At 53.7% G+C, this 25,370-nt stretch overlaps 1 protein-coding gene across 2 annotated transcripts in view; it reads right to left on the bottom strand.

The window, feature by feature from the left end:
- RHBDL3 (rhomboid like 3) overlaps positions 1-22,705 on the bottom strand; it is a 47,597-nt gene extending 24,892 nt beyond the window's left edge. Inside the window, exons 1-5 of one of the 2 annotated variants that reach the window (XM_058283856.2) lie at positions 22,466-22,705; positions 20,938-20,961; positions 7,807-7,965; positions 3,389-3,613; positions 285-433 (exon numbers count right to left, since the gene is read on the bottom strand). In XM_058283856.2, the coding sequence (XP_058139839.1) occupies positions 285-433; positions 3,389-3,613; positions 7,807-7,965; positions 20,938-20,961; positions 22,466-22,576 (668 nt within the window). In that variant the 5' untranslated portion in view covers positions 22,577-22,705. The remainder of the gene's footprint in view (positions 1-284; positions 434-3,388; positions 3,614-7,806; positions 7,966-20,937; positions 20,962-22,465) is intronic. The other variant, XM_058283857.2, reaches the window with a different exon arrangement.
- Positions 22,706-25,370: the final 2,665 nt, after the last annotated feature.

Raw genomic sequence — 25,370 nt, 5'->3', positions numbered from 1 at the left:
GAAACTCAGAACAAATTTGCAACCTATGTCTAGCAAGAATCACAGGTTTTGTATGTGTGTGCTAATCTCGCTGCATTTTCCTCCCTATATTTTCCCTTCTTCCAGACATTCAATAATTTATTTTTGTAGTCTGGTACTAAATGTGTTTCAAGGTGCCATATCAAATCCTGTGACCAGATAGATATGAATAACATTTTTAAAAATGTATTTCGATGTGTATTATCTTGACATTTATTTTTCTGCAGGGATTCTTGATATATAGGAGGAAAAAAATAGGTACTCACCCTGCATGCATGAAGATATATGTCAGGTAGCGCCAAGCCTGGGCTCGGAGCTGTGGGTGGTAAACCAGTGAGTTCTTTAGGTAACGGGGATGGGTTACCTGCAGCACAAACTGATCCAGTGACACCCCATTATAGAGGAAAAAGGCAACCTGGATGAAAGCACAAAAAGGAGAAAGGCTGTTACTAGGTGTGAAACTGCCCAGGCACCTCGCCCCTGCGGCGACTGCAGGGCGCTGTCATCATCTGCCCCCTTCAGAGAATGAAAGGCAGTGTCCAACCTGGCTTGCACCCGTCCCTGCCCCACTTCTATTCACAGGATGGTCACGTGGTCTTCCTTGATGCTAAGCAGGAAGGGTTTGGAGGGAACAGCTCCCTTACCTTTTTTTTTTTAAATTTATTTCTTTATTTCTCCTCCCTCCCTCCATTGTCTGCTCTGTGTCCACTCACTGAGTGTTCTTCTGTGTCTGCTTGTAGGCGGCCCCGGGAACTGATGCTGGGACCTTCCAGAGTGGGAGAGAGGCGATCATTCTCTTGCATCACCTCATCTCCCTGTTCTGCTATGTCTTTTATTGCCTCTCCTTTCTGTTCTTTTTGTTGCATCATCTTGCTGCGCATCGGCTGGCACCCCTGCATGGGGCGGCATTTCTGCGTGGGGCGGCACTCCTGTGTGGGCCAGCTTGCCATGCGGGACAGCTTGCCTTCACCAGGAGGTCCACCTGCTTGAGCCACATCCATTTTCCTCCCTCACCTTTATTGCTGTAACAACTCCCTCAGCCACTTGGGGGATGAGGCATCCACATAAGTAGATTTGGCAGATAACTGAAGATATTTAAGGTCTAAAAGGATATTTACTTTAACTACTTTTCTCAAATGTATCATTCATACCCCTGTATTCTTTTTTTTTTTTAAGATGTATTTATTTATTTCTCTCCCCGTTGTCTGCTCTCTGTGTCCATTTGCTGTGTGTTCTTCTGTGTCTGCTTGTATTCTCATCAGGTGGCACTGGGGATCTGTCTCTTTTTGTTGCATCATCTTGCTGTGTCAGCTTTCCGTGTGTGTGGCACCATTCCTAGGTGGGTTGTGGTTTCACGAAGGGCGACTCTCCTTGTGCAGGGGCCACTCTTTGTGGCAGGGCACCCTTACATGGGGGCATCCCTGTGGGAGCCAGCACTCCTTGCACGCAGCAACACTGCCCACGGGCCAGCCCACCACATGAGCCAGGAGGCCCTGGATATTGAACCCTTGGACCTCCTATATGTTAGGCAGATGCTCTACTGTTGAGCCACATCCGCTTCCCCTGTATTCTTAATCAGGACATTGTATAACACTCTTCTAAAGATGGTGTGGGTATTGATCTAGCCTATCAGAGTGCGGTCCTTTCCAGCAATCACGGTACATGGGGTTTTTGCTCCTACCCTAATTGACTCCAAAGTCTTGTGTTTAAGACTTAGATCTGCTTTTAAACTTTCTTTTGTACTTCCCCTTACTGTTAGCTGTTACTTATTGTTGCCTGCTGGTAGTGGCCCCTTCTAGTAGCTTACCCCCGGGTGCATTCTATCTTCTGTAAAGCAGAAAAACAGGTTCTAAGAACTGTATGTAAGACAAAAGCCTTGGGCTTTAGTACAAGGGTTTTGAAGTAGTTATTTCAGCTACTTGAGCCTTTTTTCTGTTTCTTCTAGATGGGTGTTCGAGTTTGCATTGCATCTGAAATCTCTGGAGCTGGACCACCTGGACACAAAATCTGCCTCCTCCAAATAACTCTGGGCAAATTATTTGAATCCTCTGGTCCTCAGTTTCCTCATCTGGAAAAGGGAATGCTAATACCTATACTTCTAGGATTGTCCAAGACGTATAAAAATGATAAGGTATACAAAGAGCCAGCCCCATGCTCAGCACAGGCTCGGCTATAATTAGCAGCAGCCTAAAACCGCCTTGTGCTAAGCCTGGGAAACGCTTAGGCCCCCTGGGCTCTCTGGGGAGCTGTTCTGTCCACCCAACGCCACGCGGGTGGCCTGGCAGCAAATACAGCTTCCAGGCATCTCGTTATTATTGGTCCTCAAATAGAAGCTAACAAATAGACCAACACTAAGCCCTTTAAGACGACTCCAAGAATATCTCAGAAAACCGCAGCTTCCACATGTGCTTAGTGGACGCCCTAACGACAAACACAGGCTCTCTGGCCTGCAAACCAGATATTCTGATATTTAAAAAAAAAAAAAGGGGAAAGAAGGATGCCACGGAACTTAACCATCCTGCCATTTGATTAGGCAGGAACCTTACAAGAACATATGCAGAGGCAGTAATTAGGCCCATGGTTCTGGAAAAGAAACAGAGGAGATTATCGACCACCAAAGCATCAAGCATCCATCCAGGAGCCAAGGTCAGGGGGCTACAGATTCTTGGGTGGAACAGCCAAAAGCATTTGGAGTTCATCACACACAGGCACCAATTCAGAAAGGGGTACCTTTGGACTTGGTTGCTTAAACAGGAGACTTTGAATGTAACAATAGGTACAGACGACTCCCAAAGGGAAGAATGATCTTCAGACTAGGTAAGTTCATATCTACCTGTTCATTTAAGTACTTAAACACCTCTTCTCGTATGTATTTGTGGGATGCTTTTGTGTTTAGAAAGCACCAAGAGCTATAAACATCAGAGAGGAGGGCAGGTCTTCTATTCCTATTTATAGGTGGAAAAATGGAGCCTCAGGGAAGCAAGTGACTTGTCCACGGTTACCCACCCAGGGAGGAACTGGACTGTAATGAGTTAGCCTGGCTAAACCCCGCAAATCAATGAACTTACCACATTATTTTTATTTCAGCTATTTTGGTGGGTGGTTATATGGGGATTTTGCTGCAGTGAACACTGCTTGAAGTGTTAATCATTTCTGGAGTACCTCTTCGTGGTCCGGGGATGACAACCACACTTGCATTCACTGTAACGGGGCCTGGCTTGGAATGGCCACCAGTACTGCCCCTCAGCCTTCTCCGGCCGGTGGGGATGGATCCCGCCCTTGCTCTGTGACCTCAGACACCCTCTCTCCTCCTCTCCCCGCGTGTTCCTCCCCGGAGGCCGAGCAGCCCCTTCCCCACCCCTGGGCTTGCCTCCAACAACGTGACTGTGATCATGAACCAGGGCGGGGGGCAGCAGGTGTAGCTGTCGTAGTACCACTTGCGGTCAATCTCCCGGGGCAGGGTCTCGTAGGCCACGTGGCGGATCAGCCGCTGCGAGAGGTTCAGCCCCTTTTCCTCCAGCAGAGCCTTGCTGCAGAGCCTGCGGTTCCCCTGCAGGATGGCCTGGCGGAAGCTGTTGGACCGCTTGTTGCTCATCTGTTCAGGAAATGGGGTGGGGGAGAGGGTCACAGCCAGGATCTCAGCCAGCAGCTCCTTGGGCCAGGTCAAATTCCACCGTTTTCTTCTACAATAGTTAATAAGAAGGAGCATTCACTGAGTTCTAATTATGTGTCCAGGGTTGTTCTAGGCACTTCCCTGATTTGACTCGTTTGATACAATTAGTCTCCCTGTTAGATAAAAGCTACGACTATCCCCATTCTACCCAGTGAGGAAATTGAAGCATGGGTTTTAGTAACCCATCAGGTTCAAATCCAGTAAGAGACTGTCTTCTTTTTCCCCATACTTTCCTTCTATCCATCCATCCATCATTTTTCATCCATCTATCCATAACAACTAGGGCAACAATGTGTCAGGCACACTGCCAGACACAGGGGTGTTGCTCAAGACAGTTATGTAACCAGCAATCACAGTTCAGAAGGACGGCTGCTCAGGGAACACAGAGGAGGGAGACCAACCTGGCCCCTCAATGGTCAGGGACGGCTTCCTGGAGGAGGTGATATCTGAACGGGAACTGAAGGATGAGTAGGAGTTAGTGACCTCACACACACTAGCTTGGGAAGAGGTGAGAAGCTCTGATTTAGCCACAATCTTTGGTTAGATGGACAAAATTGTAAAGAAAAGAGCACTGGATCAGGAGACCTGGGCTCCAGTATTGGGCTTCCACTACATAGCCAGGTGACCTTGGGCAAGTCGCCTCCCTGGGCCTCACTTTCCTCACCTAGGTTGATCTGGATTAGGTCTTCCCTCTTTCTAGTCTACATCTTAAGATTCTTACCTGCTTTACGCCACAAACCAGCACCACGCCCCAACACACCATGAGCTTCAAGGGTCAAGGGTCAGGAGCTCTGAGGGGCCCCTAGCCCCGGTTCCTTCATCCCTGCCTTAGTCTGAACCTTGAAGCTCCCTGAAAAGGAACGCACGCCTCCTCTTTCCAGAGCCAGGACATGCAGCAGTGCGTCTGGGCACCTCCCGCACCCACACTGAGCCCCAGCAGCTCGCCCCCTGCCCTTCTCAGAGGCTGGAGCTCCAGAAGTCACGGCCAATGTGGGAAGTCCAAATCTGGACTGAGGAACGCCTCGGTTTTAGTGGGGAGTGAACCCGACCCAGGCTGTCGCCTTCTACGGGGTGCTCAAGTCTGGAAACAGGTAAATAGAGGATAAATGGTTTCCTGGCCTTTCCATGCATGATCAAATTATTATATTACCTATGTACTCAGACTTCTGAGCCATTTTATGGCATAAAAGCTGCTACCTCTCCTCTTGGGAGGAGAAAGGAGATAAGGGGAGGTGGGAAGTGTCTGGGTGAGGGTTCAAAGACAGCTTCCTACCCCGGTCCCCTTTCTCTGCCTTCCACACCCCAACTAGCATCTCCCGGAAGCCCCTCGAGTTGGAGCAGGGCCTTTTGAACCTCCTGCTCCTCTCCAGGAGTTGAGCATGAAGGAGAAGCTTTTTAGGGGCTCCCAGGGTATAGAGGACCCCAGAGCAAGGAAGCCTCTGCCTAGGAGCACAGGCGAGAGGTCCCCGGCATCTGCAGAAGCCACCACTGCCCTGGGCACCTTCGCAGGACCTGAAACCCTCGGCCAGTCCAGGGACTGGTTGGACCATCAGGACATCCGGAGAGCCTGAGAACCGGCTCTGCCCTCGACTGCCTGAGGCATCCTCGGGAGAGCTCCAGCGACCTCAGCCAGCAGTCAGCCTGCTCGCTGACCTCCAGGCTCCAGGGGCCTCCCTCACCTGCCACCCGCCCTGCACGGGCACACAGCAGACCCTTCGTATGGAGGGATGTCCTAAAGACACAGCTCTCCCAGTCAGAGACCCAAACCATGCCGACCAGGGGGCTGTCGCGTGGGAGCTCGGGCGGTGACCATCAAAGCACACTCATGGCCGAGAGGCCCTGAGACCCGGGTTTGGGACCAGCTCCGCATGAGAAAGGAGAAGAGGTGTGTGCACATATACACTCGCCATTCGCCCCGTGGCCCGGATGTGCCCAGGGCCGTGCAGGGCACAAGAGCAGCCACCCTGTAATCGTGGTCTTGGGCCTGACAGAGCTTATAAGGGGAAACACGTGTGTAAATAGCAGCAAAAGGGGGTGGCACCTTATTTATTTGGGTATTATTCCCCACATAGTAAAGGTGAGGAATGAAGTCTGGAGAGGGTAATTTCTCCAAGGACCCATATGTAGTAAATCACAGAGGTAGAATTCAATCTGATTCCACTGTGATTCCACAGTCCACGCTAGCCCAAACTTGTACCTCTTCTTCCAGGACTGCACCCAGGCCAGGCCTGGGTAAGCACAGTCCAGGCTGGATTTCAGTCCCCCCTCATTCCTCAGTCAGGCACCCTTGTACAGTATGCAACCTACACGCCCACACATGACAACCCTAGCCATTCAGCTGTAATGCAGTGTGGTCTGTCTACAAGAGTGGCCTGAGCAAAGCACCATGGGAGTTCTGGATAAGGGTGATTTTACTTTTTTTTCCCTGGGCTGGGGTGGGGAAGGGTGCACAGAGGATGCAGAGGACTTTACCTGATAGAAGAACATAAAGAGACAACAAAAACTTGTCAGTACTCCATCTTATTTAATCCTTGCAACCCTTTGCAGGGTATTCTTTGGCCTCACCTTATAAGGGGGAAAAGCTAGGTTCAGAGGGTCTTACCCAGGAAATGGCAAAGGCAGAGCAGAACCAGGGCCCAAGTCCTGAGCATTCCATCTTATGCAGGGCTTCCCCTCCCGTGGGTCCCTTCTTGGGCCATATCTCCAGGGCAGCCCTGCTCACATGAACCCAGGCATGGCTGGCTATCCCAGCTCAGAGAGAAATGCCAACCGAGCCATCGGTAGTAAGTCACCTGCTGTCAGGTGTTTATCAGAGGACCCCACCGAGCCTGGCTGAGAGAAGCCTCTCACTGGCCCAGCCATGCCCTCACTCTGCCCGGAGACTGAGCAAGGGCACCTAGTTTCAGCAAACATGCTGGTGCTGGGGCTGCTGAAGAGCCTGCAGCTGCCACAGCTTACCTCCAGCCTATCCCACAGATCCCTGCGCCCCCAACTCAGCTCAGCTCCGCCCACTGGCCCAGGCTTGCCCACCGCTGCACGCCCCCAGGAGGTCTGCTCCCAGGTCCACTCTGAACAGCATCTGACCCTTCCCCTGCAGGCCCCACAGTTGCTCCCTGCAATCATGCTCACCCTGAGCAAAGGCAGCCCCTCAGCCAAGAGGATATCAAAACAACTCCAAAGCCTGGGAGAGATGACAGATTTCACGCGGCACCACGCTGGTAGAGCGGTGTTGGCTCCCTCACCACAGATGCCTTTGAATCCTGGGAGCTCAGGGAACTTCACACAAGTCATTTCACTCCCCTACCTCCATTTGTGACATGAAGAAAGGCAACTGTATCCATTTTACCAATAGGGAAACCGAGTGAATACTTCTGGCCTTGTATTCATCTTGCTAATTCATGCTGCTTCTACAGATATCCTAGCCATCCCATGGTGGGTAAAATGCTGCCTCTTAACCCCATGGAATCCTACTCCGATTCCATCGCAGTGGCCACTGTAACACACAGCAATGACCCTCAGTGAGGAGGAAGTCCCCACTGCAAGATGTCAGACCACTGGGCAGGATTCACATCCCATCTCCATCCCTCAGGTAGCCAGGACATGCTAGCAGGTCTGATGAGCTCTGGCCTCCAATCATGTGTCCCATCTCCCCCGGCATCATCTGGCCCGACCCTCCCAGCATCCACTCCCCATCCAATTCCCCTGCCAACAATACCCTCCCTACTCACAGCCTTTTGGTTTGTGGGACTAAGCCCACTCCCAGCTCTAATGGTGGGCATTGATTGGCTTGAGTCAATTAACACATACCACTTGACCCAAACTAGGCCAGTGGAGGTTGGAAACCCCAGACCTCATGAGAGAGCAGCCTCAGGGTGTGAGGGCTAGAACAGCTGCAGCCATTTTGTTGCCACAAGGAAGAGGGTCTAGAATTTCCAGGGGCTGCTTTGAGGATGGGCTGACACTGCAAAAGGCAGACAAAGAAAAACCAGGTCATTGATGGCATCCTTTCATTTGATGAAGCCTGGGCTTTTTCAATGCTGCTGGCCAACACAGCTACAATTAAGCTACAGACCCAGACAGGCCCCTCCCTGCAGCAAGGGCCCCAGAGCGCTCACCAGGTTGACAAAATCCTGGTAGCAGATCTGCCCATCTGCATGGCTGTCGGCGAGAGCCAGGAGCACCTCCCTTTTGTGCGGGTCCAGCTTGGAGCTGTGGCTCTCCAGGAGGCTCCGGAACTTGCCTGTGCTGATGTAGCCTGTGTTCCCGGGGTCACACTGAGGGAGAAGCACAGACAGCAGCGGGGTCAGCAGGGCACCACCCTCCTCTCAGCACAGGCAGAGGCCCAATCTCTCCTGCCTGGCTCCCAGCTCCTGGCCCCGGTCCTTGGCCAACAGAGGCCCGGGCAGTTTCTGGGATGTCTTCAAGGCCCCCTGAGAAACATCCGAGCAGGGCACAGATGACCCCTGAAGATCCTAGAAGGCCCTGGAGACTTCTGAGATCACCCGACCCAACTGTCCCACATGTGCACGAGGAAAGCGAGGCTCCGGGAGGTTAAAGGGCTCCCCTGAGTCCTTCCTCCTGATCCTGCACAGGAGGAAAAGCGGGCGTGAAAAGGAAGCAGAGGAGGATGAGGAACTTCTGGGAAAGAGGGAGAGGACAGAAAGAGGAGCAGTTTCAGCAGAAAGCCTTCTGGGGGGCGAGGTTGGGGGTTAGAGAGCTGGGCCAGGGAAATGCAGGAGGGGCCAGGGAAATGCAGGAGGGCCCCGGGGAGCAGGAAACAACCTCGAACCGACCCCTGTGCCACCCCCGCCTCGCGCACACAGCCCACACCCACTTACAGGACTGTACAGGGCCCCCAGACACTGTGCTCTCCAAGCCCCGCAGCTCTGTGCACGGTTCTTAGCAGAGCCTGGCATAGCCTCAGCAGTTAAGAACGACATTTTATTCATCCCTCCAACAGCAAGCATGACCTGGCCTCTTCTGCGGCCCCTCACAGAGCCTACCCAGTGCTCCTTCCTAACACGTGCCCTGCAAGAAATATCACCCACCGCGCTCGGGAATCCAAGAGCCTTCCCTTTCAGTGAATCCTGGAGACACTCCTGTGGGTTGTTGAGATTTTAAAAGACAGACAGACATTGGGAAAGATGGAAATGCAGAGCGACTGCTTTACAGCTAATAGTTTCCTTCTGGGATGAGGAGAATATTTAGAAACTGGAAAGATGGGGGTGGTTGCAAAGCATGGAAAATGCACCAAGTGCTTCGGAACTGTATGCTTTAAAATGGGGAATTTTATAGTATGTGAATTTCATCTCAATAAAAATTTTAAAACAAAGATAACCCAGACACTGAGGACGACCTGTGGGCATGCATGTCACGGAAAGGCTTCCGGTACTACTGATTTTTCTCTCACAGTGTCTGGAAGACCAAGCCCATGTTTCCCCCACCTTTATAGATAAGGTCAATGAAGACTATTTTAGGAAAACTGATTCTGTGTGTGGCATTTCCACAACCCAAGAGAAACAGCCAGGAGTCAGAAGTCATGGGCAATTTCAATTCTCCCCATACCTCAACAAGAAGGGGCATCTCTAATGAGGTCTGTTTTAAAACCTGCATATTCCCTCCCATCCTCAACCCCAAATACCAGGGACAACATCTATTCGGTTCACACCATCAAATAATTCAGGAAATTCACCTGCCTCCTGTTCCAGAAAGGTCCGTAAGAACAGTTAACACTTAATATTTGCTGAGTGTTTCCTTGGGCCCAGGTGCTCTTCTAAGCACTTTATGTATGTATTTTTCCTTGAACCCCCAAAACCTTATGAAGCAGGTTCTAGCATTGTCTCCATATTACAGATGAGGAAATGGAGGCATGGAAAAGTCAGCACAGAGAGGCTGAGCAACTTGCCCAGCCAGCCGCAGAGTCAGGAGTCAGCACCCAGGTGGCTTGGCCCTGCCTCCAAACCCCTGCTGGTTGTCACTGACTCAGCCTCCAGCGGCTGCTCTGCTGCTCAGGAGCAAAATTCAGGGATCAGAGATGTGGGTGCGGTGAGTCCTGATTGACCGGGGGAGAGGCAGGGGCTCCAGGGGGTTCTTAGAACCATCATAAGCAGGTCTTTAAAGCAGGAAAGACCCCCAAACAGCAACTGTTCTGACATCCGTATTGCTCAGGTGAGGACGCTGAAGCTTCAAGAGGGAAACTGGCAATGGCAGACAGGGAGGGTCTCCTCCTTGGTGCTTGGGACCCCTCCCATCCCTGAGCTTCTCCAGCCACCCACAGCCAGCTGTGCCAGCCTCTCCTCCGTCACAGGGACTCACTACCGTGGCCCCACCTGGTCGCACGTGGTCCTCAGGTGCTGGGTGGGCGGTTCGGGGTAGAAGTAGTACTGATGGAGAAGCAACCCAGAGTCCTGGGAAGACCCCTAACAGCACTGCAGTGGTGAGCTGCACAGCACAGAGTGCCTCAGCCTGGGGGAGGAAGCCTGGTGGCCCTGCCTGCGCCGGGAGCAGGAACGCCAACCCCCCCCTCCCAGGGCTGCCTTGGAGGCTTGGGAGGGCCACGGGGTGGGGGTGGGGGGGGTGGGGGTGGGGGGGCTCGGATCAGGCAATGGCCCCTCTCCCTCATTCCAGCTCCAGACAAAGAACCACCTGCTTCCCTCCTCTCTCCCCCTCCAGGGCTCCCTGCTGTTGTCCTAGTGACAGGGGCTGCCCCACGGTTCCTTAAACTCCCACCCCCCCCCTCCCCCCCCCCCCCCCGCCACAGCCCGCCCACCCCCACCCCCAAGCACACTAGAGGCTCCAGACTGCAGAGAACAAGCTGGAATCAGGCCGAGCCTCCCTTCTCTGCCAAAACTCTGCCTTTTACGTCAGACAGGCCAGGCAGTGAGGGGTCACCGCTACTCTAATAATGAGGCCTCAGGGACCCCGGGGATGCCTAGAGATGAGGGAGGGGTAGGGATGGGGCAGGCTACGCCCCACAAATACACAGGACACTCTGACCCCCACCCCAACCCCGGGAAGGGCAGGGCCAGGGGCCAAAGTGAGGGCAAGAGCAGAGGCTGCCCGTGGGCAGAAAAAGGGAGAGGGGTAACTAAGAGACAAAGAGATGCAGAAGAGAGAGCCAGAGAGAGTGTGAGTGCAGAAGGCGGGAGAGGGGTAGCCCCTGTGGCCCCCAAAGGAAACTTCTAACGGAGGCTGCACCCCCACTCAGGGGAAGCACCGGAACAAGGCACATCTTGTCTCCAGCGACTAACTAGGGCTTGTGTAATTTAGGGTAAATGGCTCCCTTCGGGGCTGATTTTTCCATTATAAAGCCGGTCTAGCTGCCCCTCAGCAGCTCTCCCAGATGGGCTGGTGCGGCTCTGTGACCGGCTTCACTCGCTGGTCAAACCAAGGGGGGCGGCTCCACAAAGCCGGAGATGACCCCGCTGGGCACATGTCCTGCCCTTTGGGCCTCCTTCACGATCTGCTATGGGAATGAGTTTTTGGGGAAACAGGCCCTGTAACTGCCATGTCCTTGTGAAGAACATGACGAGGGTCCTGCAGTTCTCCCGTCACCATCCCTCAGGCCCTCGGTTTGCCCACGTTGGCAGTGGGGTGCTCTGGGGTAGAGGTGGGGTCCGGGTCTCAGTGAGGCAGCCTGCCCGGGGTGATGGGGGCAGCTGGAGGAATGTGGGCCGTGAGTGCTGGGGAGGCAGGGAGCATCCTCGCAGCTGCCTCCTGAATAGGGCCGAGTCCATATTCAGTCTGAATGGAGTGCGCTGGAGGCAGAGGGAAGAGAAAGGCACAAAGTGAGGGGCTGCTCCCTCCCACAGCTCCCGCCCACCTGCCTCGGCCTTGAAAAGAGCTGCAAGGGGCTCCACAGGGACTTTTAATCTCACCAGCACCCAGCCCTCTGGCCCCCTAATCCTCCAGGTTGCCAGCCCTCTCCAGCTGGGGCCTCACACACTCTGCCGGACCTCCTATCTCCCATGCAAACCCCTTTCTGGGGCTCTTACACCCCACGCTGGGGACATGACCCACAAAATCCTCTGTGTAATGCTGGCACCTGTTACTCCTGTCTGGGGCAAGGGCGGAGGAGGGAGAGTTCCAGAGGAAGCGCCCGCCCCCAGCTGCTGTGAAATCCTGGGCAGATCAGCAGAAGCTGAGCCACCCGGCTTCAGCTTCCCCATCCATCACGTGTGGGAACTCTCCCTGCTTTTCATGGGGAGTAAGGACGTCCAGTTCCCTGGGGGAAAGGGAAAGCCACACCCATACAGCCCGGAGGGGAAGCTCATCTTCTCCTCTAAGCCTTGGGTACTCAAGAGGCTGATGGGAAATTGGGGGTCAGGATGAGGAGGACCCACACAGGTAAGGTGGGGCCTGGAATTGCTCAGGTCTGTGCTGTCAGAGGGACCTGGCGGCACTGGCTAGAGGGGCAGCAGGTCAGGGAAACATGGATCAGCACAGGAGGGCTGAAAGCAACCTCGCTGGTTTTCACACTGCTCTTCTAGGGACTGCAGGGCTTCCGAGGCCCAGAGGGGCTGGGGGGGGAGGGCGGCTTGCCAAGCAGCCTCTACCTCCCCTCACTCAGAGCAGCCCTGCTCTGAGCTGTACTGTATATTGGTCTTCTGCACACTATCAGCTGGAACGGTAGCACGATATGAACTAACACATGAAGAATGTATGCAAAGTGTCAGGTGCCACCTCGTGGAAACCTGGGGTCACCACTGTCCTGATTTGCCTGGGACAGTCCCGGTTTAGACCTAATGTCTGAAATTTATTATTAACAGTGCCCCTTTCACTCTCAAAAGTGTTTGTGCAGATGATTAAGTATATGGTTCCCCCATTTAAACCTGACAACAACCTCTGAGGTAGAAACCATTATTAGCTCCATTTTACAGGGTAGAAAACTGAGGCCTGGAAAGCTGAATTGTTCAAGTTTCAATGGCTGGTCATTGGAACAGTAAGACTCACATCCAGGGGCTCCAGAGCCTACAGTCTCTCCCATGATGAGGAAGCCGTGGCTAAAAGAGTTTGAGAAACCCCTGTCCAATACTCTCATCTATCCATTTAACTGGTATTTATTAAGGACCAACTGTGCCAGGCATCAGGCTCATTTTATGAACAGGGAAAGAAAGAGGCGGGAACAAAGGAAGCCAGCTTGAAGGCACAGAACAAGAGAGAGATGGGAATCAATCAGGGTTCCTCCACTGGGGCTGGTTGGCTCCTGTCTTGCCCTTCCTCATTTTTCCAGCCTGTTCAGTTATACGAAATACAGCTCCCAGTTCAGGGTTTCCCAAAGTACGTTTTGAGGAACACCAGGCCCGAGATGGTATAGGAAATAAGGGTTCCATGGTCCCAAAAGTTTGAGAAACCCACTTTTCACGGTTTCATGATGCACTGAACCATATTAGGGGCCCCGCAAAGTCTTGCAATGGAGAAACCTGCCTGATTTTGTTCGGCCCAACATTTCCCAAACTTACTTGATCTTTGATCTTAGTGGGTTTTTGGTGTTTTTGTTTGTTTATTTGTTTGCTTGTTTCCGTACACTCCGTGGAACACTCTTTGGGAAAAATGCATGAGTGCACAGTACAGTCCACTTTTCCCTTTGCAAAATCCAGGCCCTTTATAGGTGGCTCCAAAGCAGCCTCTCGCTTCATCTCATGAGTGGCCACAGGCCCTCAAGGCAGCTGACAGTTTGCCTGCAGTCCTCCAGCAAAGCTAGGAGTCCCTGGGATCCAGGCCTTGGCCAGAGGGTTGGCTGGGGCTGCCAGGCCCCGGGAGAGGCTGAGGAATCACTGACTGGCCTAATGAGGCTGCTGAGTCTGAGCTCTTAGGGAACAAACCCTGCCAGAGCTGGGATCTGCCTGCTCAGCACCCAGGACAGCAGCCCCATCGCCCTTTCCAGCCGCAGGCCAGCAAGCCCTGCCCAGGATTCTGAATTTACCCAGCAGTCAAAAAGCATGGAGAAAGAAGAACACACATCTACTTCGTATCTATTATGCATGTGTGATTGCACCAGCTGCATTTCCAGGACTATTCCACCCTGGATCCCTGCTCCCCGGACTTGAATTCTCTGATTCCCCTCTCACAAGGACCCTCTCCCTATTCTTAATCTAGAGAGGCATCCCTGGGGGGGTGTGACCCTAAAGCCTGCACCTGGGGCAAATGAACCAGCTGTCATCCCAGGGAAGCTCTCCCGTATCTAGATCCCAGCCCCCTCCCCACTGTCTCCTCCTCCCCCTCCACCGAGGCAGAGGAGTCCTGGGAAACGAGCACAGTGAGTGTGTGTGGGACGGGGGAAGGTGCAGGCAGCTGCCCCTCCCCACTTGGAGGGTGGGGACTACGTCGGAAACGCTGCTTCTGAGCTGAGCAGGATTAACTAGGGGGCTGTGGCTCAGCAGAGCTTTCCCACCCAACAGTCAAAGCCCACCAGGGGCTTGTGGCCCATTCACAGACATTTACAGCCCCATAAATAAGGTCCAGGCCTGCAGCTGCTGAGGTCAAGAGGGGAGGTTATGGGACTCCAGAGTCCTCTCTTCCAGCTCCTCTTCCTTGCAAATCAGGATGCTAATTCACCCCAGAAAGAAAACCATCTCACACCCTTCCCTTGACTTCTTCTCCCTACTCTTCAATACACTGACTTTCACATGCATTTTATTATTTTTATTCTCACACCAACCCTGGAGTATTATTAACAGAAAAGGAAACAAAGGTACAGAGAGGTAACAACTTGTCCAGAAGCACTCCAGGTGAGTAGTGTCATCTTGCCTGCTCCAAGCAGGAGATGGGAGTGACGTTTTAAGACTTCAGGCCTCCCTGGGAATGAGAGAGACCAGTTCCTAAAAACTAGGTTCTGACCCATGTGTCCTGGGGAAGCCAGATGGAGGCAGGCAGGCCCTGTTCCCCCACCCCCCTGGGATTTGGCCAAGCCTCTGACAGCTGGAGGAGCTTCAGTGATTCCAGGATTCCCAAGTGGATTATTTCTATTCTTCCAGCTGCCCCTGCAGGTGGCTGGAGAGGGGCGGCTCACCCTTCTCGTGGGCACTTCTCCCAAGGGCCCCAAGCCAGGCTTCTGGATCCCAGGGCCTGGGACTAGCAGGTTGATTAGGGAGCTAGAACTCCCTTCCCTCGGCAGAGAAACCCATATCCCTGCTGCCCCTCCCCAAGCAGTGCCCTGGCCAGCGACCAGGCTCAGCGGCTGGACAATTGGCATGTTTCCAGAAAACCACCCAGCTCCCTCCACACCCAGTCAGTGAGGGGAAAGAAGAGGCCTCAGACTTTTCTTGGAATGCAGGAAAGTGGGGTTGGATAGGCAGTGAGGCGTGGGGGCCACAGCTTTCCACCAGGCCCTGTCCCTTCCCATTAGGGAAGACTCTGCTTCTGCCCCTGCCTCAGGGCCCGGAGGGTCTCCGGGGTGCACAGATGGCTCCATTCCAGGAACAACCCCTACCGTTGCGGCAGCCACAGACTCTGAGGGAGTGGGGGGGCACCGAGGGCTGTGACTCAGAGCTCAGAGGCAGCCCCTCGGGCACCCAGGAGCACAGGAGCAGAGGTAATGGCTGTGCTGACTCATCCAGGCCCAGCCTGTCACAGTCGCCCAGGGACCGAAGTTGAGTCGAGTCACAGCGCCAAATCCCCTACGATTCTAAGGGAAGCAGCCAGCAGGGAGAGCTGGGGGTGGGGGTGAGCAGGGAGGGCTCTTACACCTGTCCCATCTCTCTCCCTTTGGGCCCAACCCCATTCTCCCTGCTGCATATCCTGGGAGTCTCCAAAGGGTCCCTCCAGGTCCCTGAGAAAGAGAGAGCAGAGATCCGCCGGGGGTGGGGGGGGCGGCAGGACGCAGACTTCTGATGGGAGCAGAGCAGGCAGGATAAAGGGGCGATTGATGGCTCCTTCGCCTCTTGTGGCCTTTCTGCCAACTGCACTGAGCTAAAGGATTTGGGGGCCAGGCGAACCCAGAGGGTCCACATTTGATCTGTGTCTTTGGGCTAGCCCTGCCCCTTCAGGCCTCAGTTTCCCCCTCTGCAAAGAGAAGACAGCACCACCCACCTCACAGAGAATAAAAGAAAATGACAGGCAAATGTGAACATAGTAGATACTCAATGTTTGCTCCCTCAAAGAAATGTTTACCAACTCCAACCTGTACCCAGCTCCAAAAAGCTGGGGGAAGGGGGGTCAACTCTGGTTGTTCACAACTCAAGATATGCATTGACTTATTTCTGCAACACAAGACAGTGCCCTGGTCCCAGTCTCCCAATCGACCACCAACCAATTGCAGCAATCCCTGCTTTAGGCAGAGAGGCCTGCCCCAGTCCACGCAGCAGCTAGATGCCTCGTTCTCACTCTTCAGCCCTCCTCCACACACCCCCACCAGCAGGCAGACAAGGTGGGAAACCCTCATCAGCACTTCCCCAGGCAGCCTTTGTCCAAAACTATTTTCTCTACTGAACGTTCAGAGGGAAATATGATCTTCTAGCTTCTGCCCTAATGAGAGCAGCTTGATATGGTGGAAGGAATCTCAGGTTGGGGATCTGGACACTTTAACACAAGACCCAGATCTATTAAGTGTCAGAGGTTATTTTGAAAACACTGTTTATTTCATTAAATCTCAGGAACAGGGAAGCGGATTTGGCTCAACGGATAGAGCATCCGCCTACCACATGGGAGGCCCAGGTTCAAGCTCAGGGCCTCCTGACCTGTGTGATGAGCTGGCCCACGTGGAGTGCCGATGCGCACAAGGAGTGCCGTGCCATGCAGGGGTGTCCCCCGCATAAGGGAGCCCTACATGCAAGGAGTGTGCCCCATAAGGATAGCTGCCCTGTGTGAAAAAAGTGCAGCCTGCCCAGGAGTGGCACCGCACACATGGAGAGCTGACACAGCAAGATGATACAACAAAAGAGACAGATTCCTGGTGCCGCTGACAAGAATACAAGCGGACACAGAAGAACACACAGCAAATGGACACAAAGAACAGACAACTGGGGTTAGGGGAGTGGGAAGGGGAGAGAAATAAATGAAAAATAAATCTTTAAAAAAAAAATCTCAGGAACATGATAACACTAATATTTGTCAGAAGCTCACTGCATCTCGTGCCAAGTACTACACACGCACAATTTCATTAGTCTCCGCAACAACACTGTGGCAAAGGTATTATTCTAGGCGGTTTACAGATGAGAAAGCTGAGGCTTGGCGACTTGGCCTGGCTCATCCCTTAGCACACAGCTAGCAGAAGCCTGACTGGTATCTAACCCAGACCTGCCCCCCTGCAGAGCCTGAGTCCTCCCCACTGGAGACTCCCTCCCTGCCTTAGTAGCTCCAGGGCACCCAGTTAGCAGGTGGAACCCTGCAAGGCCTGATCTAGGAACACAGGTCAGAGGGAGATAAGAACTGAGCTCTAGTCCACACTCTCACGTAAGGCACAAAGCAACTGCAGAAGGTCACTGACTCAGTTTCCTCATTTGCAAATTGAGATGGAACAAGATGCCTCCATCAGCCGTCAAGCTGGCAGCAAACCCAGTGGGACTAAATGGGCAAGGTAGCTCTCCAGTCAGGGCCTGCTCCTGGAGGGGACCTAGACAACGCAGGCAGGACTGTAGTCCAACTTGTTCACTCAAACACTTGTGTCCCTATTAGGTGTCAGACAGGCAGGCAACAAACAACCTCAGATCCCTTGGCTCTACTGCACAAGTGCTGTCAAATGCATTTTTTTGTGTGTGTGAGTGGTCAGGGATAAAAGAGTTAACCCCAGTATGACTTCCTGGCTCACGGGGGGCAGGAGTAGGGTCGGAAAGCTTTGTGGTAGAGGGAAGTCTGCAGCCTCCAGGGTCCTGGCAACTTGATAGGGGGGTGGAGGTGAGGAGCCCTAGCAAGGCTCTAGTTTAAGCCCACGTGCTGCATCTCTCTGGGAACTCCTGTCTTGGTTAATCGTGTGTTCCAGGAGCTGCTGCAGTTTCTGGGGCAGGTGTTTTCTCTGCGGCTCTTCACTAACCCATTCAGTGCCCTATCTGAACCTCTTTTCAGCTCTCAGAACCCCCTCAGGCAAGCTTGCAGGAGGACTTACAAGGAGGTGGGCTACAGGGTCAGGCCCAGGGAAGGCCCTCAGGCTGGGGGAAAGGGTTTGGGGAGGGGAGACACTTGGGGAAAGGAAGCAGAAAAATCCTCTGGGTTCAGAAGTTGCACTCTCTCCAGGAGGCCAGGTGGAGATGGAACTGGTTTAGAGCAGCCATGGGGGCTTGGCACTCAGAAGTGGTCCTTATGCTTCTTTCCAGCAATTCTGATTCCCAGTCAAGAGACGTTTGTTGAACACTCACTGGGTATTTGGCTTTGCTGAGGGAGTTTTCACTTCCATTTAATTACCCCAGTCTTCCCTCGAGTTAAAGATGAGTCACCCCATTTTATAAATGAGGAAACTAAGGCTCAGTGAATGTAACTTGACCCCAATCAAAATGCAACTTGACCCCTAATCAAAAAGTCAGTAAGACTTAAACTCAGGTCTGTCTGATTCCACATCCTAGAAAGGGAGGAGGACATGCCTCACTGGGGCCAGTCTCCCAACCCACTGCCCTCTGCAAGGTAAACTCTCCAGTCACATTTGCTTAAGGGACTCTGAAAGGACTCCCTGTCCTTGCCACTGTCTGGCCGATCAATGCTGCTAATTGCTGTATTAAACAGTGGGGAGGCTACCTGCCACCCCAGCTAACCTTTCCTTCCTGAGTGCACCAAGTTCCCCAATTGCCAAACTCTACCTTCACATTGAAGACCCAGAGGGAGAGGAAGCTACAAACACATTGTTCATTTAACCCTATCAGGGAATAGTCCAGGTATGGCTTAACAGAGAAGGGAAATGAACACAGAGGGGCTGGACATCAACCAGAGGCCAAAGACCTGCTCAGGAACAGCGTTCCTTAAATACCAAGCACCAAGAGGAAGTCAGAAGGTCAAAATAGGTTTCTAATAACTGCATGAGGGATAAGGGATGAGGGTAGACATAAGGCAGAGTAAGTTTTGGTAGTGTCTTTCCTAGAATTAATTTTGTCTCTCCAGAATGGTTTCTGCATGGGTCATCTCAGAAGCAGGGGAATGCTCTCAGTAACACCCACTACATACCTCCAGTTGGAGAAACTGGATTTCATAGGCCACCTGCTAATATTAGGTGCTACACATTTTCCCTGCTCCCTTAAGTTCCAAATTTTCCTTACTAAAAGTTTCCCTCCAGTCACCCAAATGATTCATTTAAAAATGTAAACACACACACAGGAACTGGCAAAGGAAATTAATCAAATGAGAGACAGCCACAGACAGAGAAAAAAAAAGAATGATACACTTTGTTCTAGGTTCTGTTTCTAAATCTGGCAGGGGGTGTGAAGGGCTGGCAGTTTGGTGGTAGTGGTGGTGGCGGCGGCAGCACCGGTTCCCTCCTGCCTCGGGGTGTCAGGCCAGCAGTTGCCTACTTAGGAGTCAGAGGGAATGTGGGTGGCACTCAGGAGCCAAGGCAGGGATGCTCTTCCCCATCAGGACGAGAGTCAGTGGATGGTCCCCAAACCCCAGCCAGGCCTTTGTGGTTAATTGGACAACGCCCCCAAATCCTCCCCCCAGGCCTGGTATGTCATTCAAGCTGCAATTCCGTACCTTCAGTCCACTTGAGCATCTACATTTAGCTGGCTTTAAAAAAAAAAAAAAAAAAAGATTTATTTATTGCCCCCCTCTTTGTTTGCACTCACAGTCTGCTCTCTGTGTCCATTTGTTGTGTGCTCACTGTGTCTGCTCATATTCTCTTTAGGAGGCACCCCAGAACCAAACCTGGGAACTTCCACATGGGAGAGAGGCACTCAATTGCTTGAGCCACCTTAGCTCTCTGGTTTGTTGTGTCTCTCATTGTCTTTCCGCTTTGTGTCTCTTTGTCGCATCATCTTGTCGTATCACCTCACTCTGCCTGCCCATTCTGCCAGCTCGCCTTCTCCAGGAAGAATTGGGAACCAAACCAGGGACCTCCCATGCGCTATGCGGGAGTCCAATTGCTTGAGCCACATCAGCTTCCCTACCTGGCTCTTCAAGTTGAACTTGTCTGAAACCAGTTCTTATTTTTGCCAAACTTCCCATGTCTCCTTTCCAGGTTCAGAATCTTGAGGTTATATATGTCATCTATTAGTATCCTCCAGTTCTCTTATCCCCATGTTCCTCTTCCTTTTCATACTCATTGTCATCATCTGAGTCAAAGTCCTTGTCTCCATTCACTGCAACAGACTCTCTTGGCAGCTGGTTTCTTGCATCCTTGCAATCCCTCTTACCTCTATCCTACTATCACAGATGGATCTTTCCAGAGCATAACTTGGATCATGAAACAAACCTCCTAAAAACTTGCAAAGGCTTCCCCTGCCTCCAACAGGATAGTCTGGTCCAAGCTACTTTTTCAGTTTTATATCCCACTCCAACCCAGCTTTATATTATACTCCCTCTGGTCCAACCAGATTGATCTCCTAAAGCTGCACAAACTTCATGGCACAATCATTCTCACCCAGGACCATAGCTCCTTCTTTTGCCTCCTCTCCTTCTGTGCTATAGGGCAATCAGGGAGAAGGAAGCAGGGTAGTCTTGGGAGACACAATAGCACCCAACACGAGTGCCAAGCAAAGAGAGCCATTCCCCTGTTGAAGGTCATATGTCCACCTCCAAATTCAAAAGTCAACACCTGGCACTCCCAGCTCCACCCCCATACACAGTTCTAGGCATTGCAAGTCACTACAAGCTCTTTTTCATTCCAGCCCCATAATACTCCTCCATCCCTACTGCAGAAACAAAGAAATGGAATCAGCCTTCAAAAGAGCACGCATTGCGAGTCACCCAAGGATGGCAGAGATTTGATTTCAACAGCGGCTGTGGACCTTTAATGGTGGAAGGGGGATGTTAACCCAAGTCCTTCTCCCAACTCACCAGCTTCTCTATTGCAACCCCCTGGCATATGGAGAATTTCCCAGGCATTCAACAAGACATTACCCAGTTTCTACATGGTATAAACCATGTAGACTTGGGAGGAGGAGGGAGGTAAGAATAGTCTCAGGGGAGCCCGCCTACCAATACCTGGAGAGCCCGCCTACCAATACCTGGAGAGCAGCAGAGAGCAGTGTCGGTTCAGCCCGAGATGCACTAAGCCACACCCCCATCCCACGTCACCATCTCAAGAGTGCAGAGCTAGGGAAGCCCACGCAAGCAGGGAGACTGATCGCAGGGAGGGCTGGAAGGAAGGGGGGATTTAACTGCTCACATACCTGATCAAACAGGACTTTCCAGTGCTGGCAGAGAGGGAGGCCATGCAGGAAAAGAGGAAGAGGAGAAAAAGAAAGAAACATACACTTATCAGCAAGGCCTCAGCAGCCCTCTGATGTTTCTGACGTAGCCCCCCACCTCCCCGCAGCCGCTGACAGGGAGACATCCTCAGACTTAAGCACCCACCACGAAAGTCCAGAGAAAACCTGGGAAGAGCTCCCCAAGGGAGTGTGAACTGAGCAAAGGAGGGAAGTCAGGGGGCGGGAGGGTGTTCCCTCCTTCTGGGACAGGAGGGAAGGATGAGCTGAACAAGGCATCCGACTCGAGGTGCCTTTAATAACTTCTGCTGTCCACAGCTTATATGTCCACCTCTACACCCAGCCCCCAGAAGGTAAGTCCCGAGCTTTTCCACCAGGACCTGGGGCCAGAGACCCCTACTCTGGACAACTAACTCCTGCCTAAGCACTAATATTTTGCCTGCAGTTGGCAGGAGCTTCCGAAAACCCACCCTGTCTTTTTCACCGCTGAGTCTGAGTGGTGAGAGCATGAGATTCTACCAGGGTCTGGGGCTGGAAGGCAGTGACAGGACAGCTGGGGGAGAGAAGGCCTTAAAGTCCCCCTTCCCTCCACATTCAGACTTTCTGGCTCCGGTTTTATAATGTGGGGGGCCTGGCTTCTCTCCCCACTCTGAGGGAGGGATGGGGCACAGCAGGGTGTCTGCCTGTTTTTCACCTCTATTTGCAGGTTAACCAGGAGAAGAAGCTTAAGAAACTCCAGTTCCCAGGACTCCCCAGTGCTGGCGAGTCGATGGCTCTCGGGACCTGAGGGAGACCCAGGCAGCAGACGGCAGAGAAGCCCTCGGGGGCAGCCCTGCCTGTACCCGCCAGGGGACCGTCCCTGGCACCCACGACGCCGTCTGAGACTCCTGAGAACCCTCTGGGAGCACAACCACCCCAGACCCCCTTTTTTCCCTCCTCCGGCCCAGTTCAGGGACAGGGGTCAGTTTGAATTTCCATCAGTGTTGCAACAGGGCGGGTGTCTGGCGGGAGTTAATCCTGGAGCGGAGGGGGTGGTGGCACTAGAGCCGTCTGCGCTGCCGGGGGCCGGGGACTCTGCGACGCCTGCTCCTTCCCGGGGCTCCGAGAGCCAGCAGGTCGCGAGTGGGAGGGGTGGGGGAGTCACTGCTGTGACGCGGCCGCCTCTGCGGGAAAACGCCGTGTCCCGGCACTGCACCAGCCGCGGGGAAGGGGCCCCGGCGGCCGACGGGTCTCGGGCGCAGCGGTAGGAGCTGATGGGTCCGGAAGCAGTGACCCGCAGGGAAGCCGCGGGAACCCTAGCGGGGGTGGCGCGCGCGTGCATATCGGGGAGACCGGTCCCTCCGTCCCCTCCCGTCCGCGGGGACCGGGCCAATCCGGGGCGCTCCCGCGTCACCTTGAAAGCCCTAAGTTGCCCCGTGGGGGCGAGGCCGGGGCAGCTCTTCCACTAAAGCCCCCCCAGAAACTTTGCCCAGGCGAGGGAGGGGACACTCACGTCCTCTGGCGCGGCGGGCAGCGGCTCCTCAGCCTCGGGTTCCAGCTCTTCGATGCGCTCCGCCTCGGCGGAGGCGGCCACTGCGGGGCCCGGGCTGGGGTGCTCGCCCATGTCCGAGGCGGGCTCCAGGGGCGGCCGGCGCTGCGAGGCTCGTCCCGGGGCGCCGGGCTAACTTTGCGCCGCCGCGGCCACGCCGCTCGGGGGACTCGGTGCGCGCCGCGCCGCCTCCGCGCCAGCCCGGCTGCCCGCGCCCACCCCCATGGCCCCGGCTCCGCGCCGCCGCCGCCTCGCGGCCCCGGGACGCCCGGCCCAGCCGCAGCCAAACTTCTCCGCGCTGCGGGCCCCGCCGGCCGCTGCGCCTGGCTCGGAAGCGAGGGCGCCCTTGGGCCGGCCTCGGCCCCGCCGCTCCCCGATGCTCCCTTCCCGCTTTCCGCGGCCCCCGCTCTGCGCCGGAGTCTCCTCCTCCGCTCGGACTCCTGGGCGGTGCGCGGGTGGGGGCGGGGCTGCTCGCGGGGCCGCCGTCCATCTCCCGCACCACCAGGCGCCACCACCCGGGCCGAGTGGGTCAGAGCCCTGCAGCCCAGGAGGGGGAGGGCTGCGGCGGGGAAGGAGGGGGAAGTGGCTGCACCGCCCGGGGCGGGACCCGGACTGCGCCGTGACCGGCCCCATCACTACCAGCAGCCTCGACCCCGGGGCCCGGCTCTTTATCCACACGGGGCCGGGGGAGTGCCCACTCCCCGACACTTAGAGGTTACTGACCACTTGGAGGCAGGGGCAAGGTTTCCACCTAGATGGCAATGTCAGGGTTAACTGGGAGTGAATTGGGGGCAGATTCGGTGAGGTCAGGGTACCCTCAACTACCCTCTCGGCTCTATTCACTGGCTTCTCAGATTTTGGGAGGTCCTGGTAGGCTCAGTAGTTTAGGGAAGGGAGAAGTCAGATAGGGAATGCAGAGCCCCAAACCCTGAATCTTGCCCTGCCTATACCCAGGGCTAAAGAGCGCCTTGGCCTCATTTAACCCTGTTATAAAGGCAAACCTAGGGAAGTGCCCTGCTGGGACAGGGGAGGTAGAGAAACTAAGGCAAGCAGGAATGACGTTACAGGGCAAAGGAGTAGGGCTGCTTCTGAAGAAAAAAAAAATCATTGCCATTTCCCTGCAGGAAAAAGCCCCCAGGAGAGACTATCAATCACAAGCAGAGGCTCTGTGTCTACACCCTGCCGGTGGCTGGCTGGGACAGGGGACCAGCTGTTGCCAGGAGGCCCACCCGCTGGTGCGTGGTAACCACTCTGCTGTCAGTCCCCAACCCACATCAAGGATGACCCCTTCCACTACTCTCCTTTTTCTTCCCACCACTTACCCACTCAATTTCTCCCTCCCTCTCAGAAATTGAGGTTCTTTTGCAATAGTGAAAATTGCCATTAATGCTCTCATCTTCATAAAGCAAACACATAACCTCAAGCCCCAGGATCCAACCTGTGACCGGCTCACCTGGTAATAACTGCTCCCCTTATATATGAGAAGGAAATTAACTCTGTTCTAATTAGATGAGTTTGCTACAGACACCAATTTTCATCTCGGTTTCAGAAAGTGTGATCATTTCGACTATTTTTGTTTCTCACCACCCCACCTCCCCATCCCTATTCTACTAACAAGTCAAGATCCTGCCAAGATTTCCTTGTAAATAAAACTGTCTACATAGGGTGTGATTTTGAAAACAGCCTTCAGGGGACAGAGGAGAGGCTGGCTCCTTTAGAGAAAGAAGCCCAGAAGGACAAAAGAGGGACACCACCCTGAGGTCAGTGTCATTGCGTCTCCCCACCCCTGCCATCATTTGCATGACGCACACGGATGCTGGTTCTTTTACATTTACTTCTCTGGGCATGGAGAAGTGGACCCAGAAGTCTGGCTCCAGAAGAACCGGGGCAAGAGATTTCAGAGAGGTTGGCCACAGAGATGACCAGTGGTCCCAGACAGGGTCCTGACGCCAGCTGCCCCTTCCCCAGCCCAAGGACAGCAAATCTGATCACAGCCAAGTCTGTTGTCTGCTCAGGTGGAATGGCTCTCAGCAGACTTAGTTCGGTTCTACAAACACTTATAGAGCACCTACTATATATCGGTAAAAGAACTGTGGGAATACAAAGATGGATAAGACACAGATCCTGCCCTCAAGAAACTGTTTAATCAGGGGTGACAGCTCTCTTTGACATAAGGATAAGTCCTGGATTCAAGGGAAGCCCAGGGGGATAGAAGCCCAAAGGAGGGGCACCCTGGGGTCCAGGAAGGCTATACACAGGTCCTGCCTACAGCGCTGAGTCGTAAAGATGTTAGCCAGCAGAGTGGGACAAGTGAAAGGGAGGCATTCCAGGCAGAGGGATCAGCCTGTGTGAAGGCTGGAGGGAAACTACAAACAGTTTGGCGTGGCTGGAAGCTGGAGCAAATGCTCGATGTAAGGTGCCCAGGCTGGAGAGCAGGGCTGTGAAGGGCTGTGAGTCTCATGAGAAAGGAACTTGGGCTTTACTCTGGGGGCAGTGATAGCCTTTGAAGAATTATAAGCCAGAGAGTAATACTGTAAAAGATCTCTCTGGCTGTAGGGGGGAGGATGGAAAGGATGGAGGTTGGTCTGAGCAGAGGGAGAAGGGGGGTGCTGTCCAAAGAAGCCATCACAAACATAGCAACAGATAGAATAAAAGGGAGAGGGAGGATCTGAGAAGCATCCAGAAGGGCATTTTGTCGTTTGACCTTCGGCCCCTGAGAACATTTCATCACACCTGGGCAGACAATGTTTTCAAAGATTACCTAGGAAAGAATTTCCAATCTCTAATCAAAATCTCCCTTCAAGAGGCTGCTTTCCTCTCACTGGCTCCTGCTGGAAGGAGAATGGCCATCTGGCCGCAGAGACTCTTA

Source organism: Dasypus novemcinctus, chromosome 21 (assembly GCF_030445035.2).
Source record: "Dasypus novemcinctus isolate mDasNov1 chromosome 21, mDasNov1.1.hap2, whole genome shotgun sequence".
NCBI classification, from domain to species: domain Eukaryota; kingdom Metazoa; phylum Chordata; class Mammalia; order Cingulata; family Dasypodidae; genus Dasypus; species Dasypus novemcinctus.
Note: the sequence above shows the minus strand (reverse complement) of the source record. Positions and strands in the feature narration are given on the sequence as shown.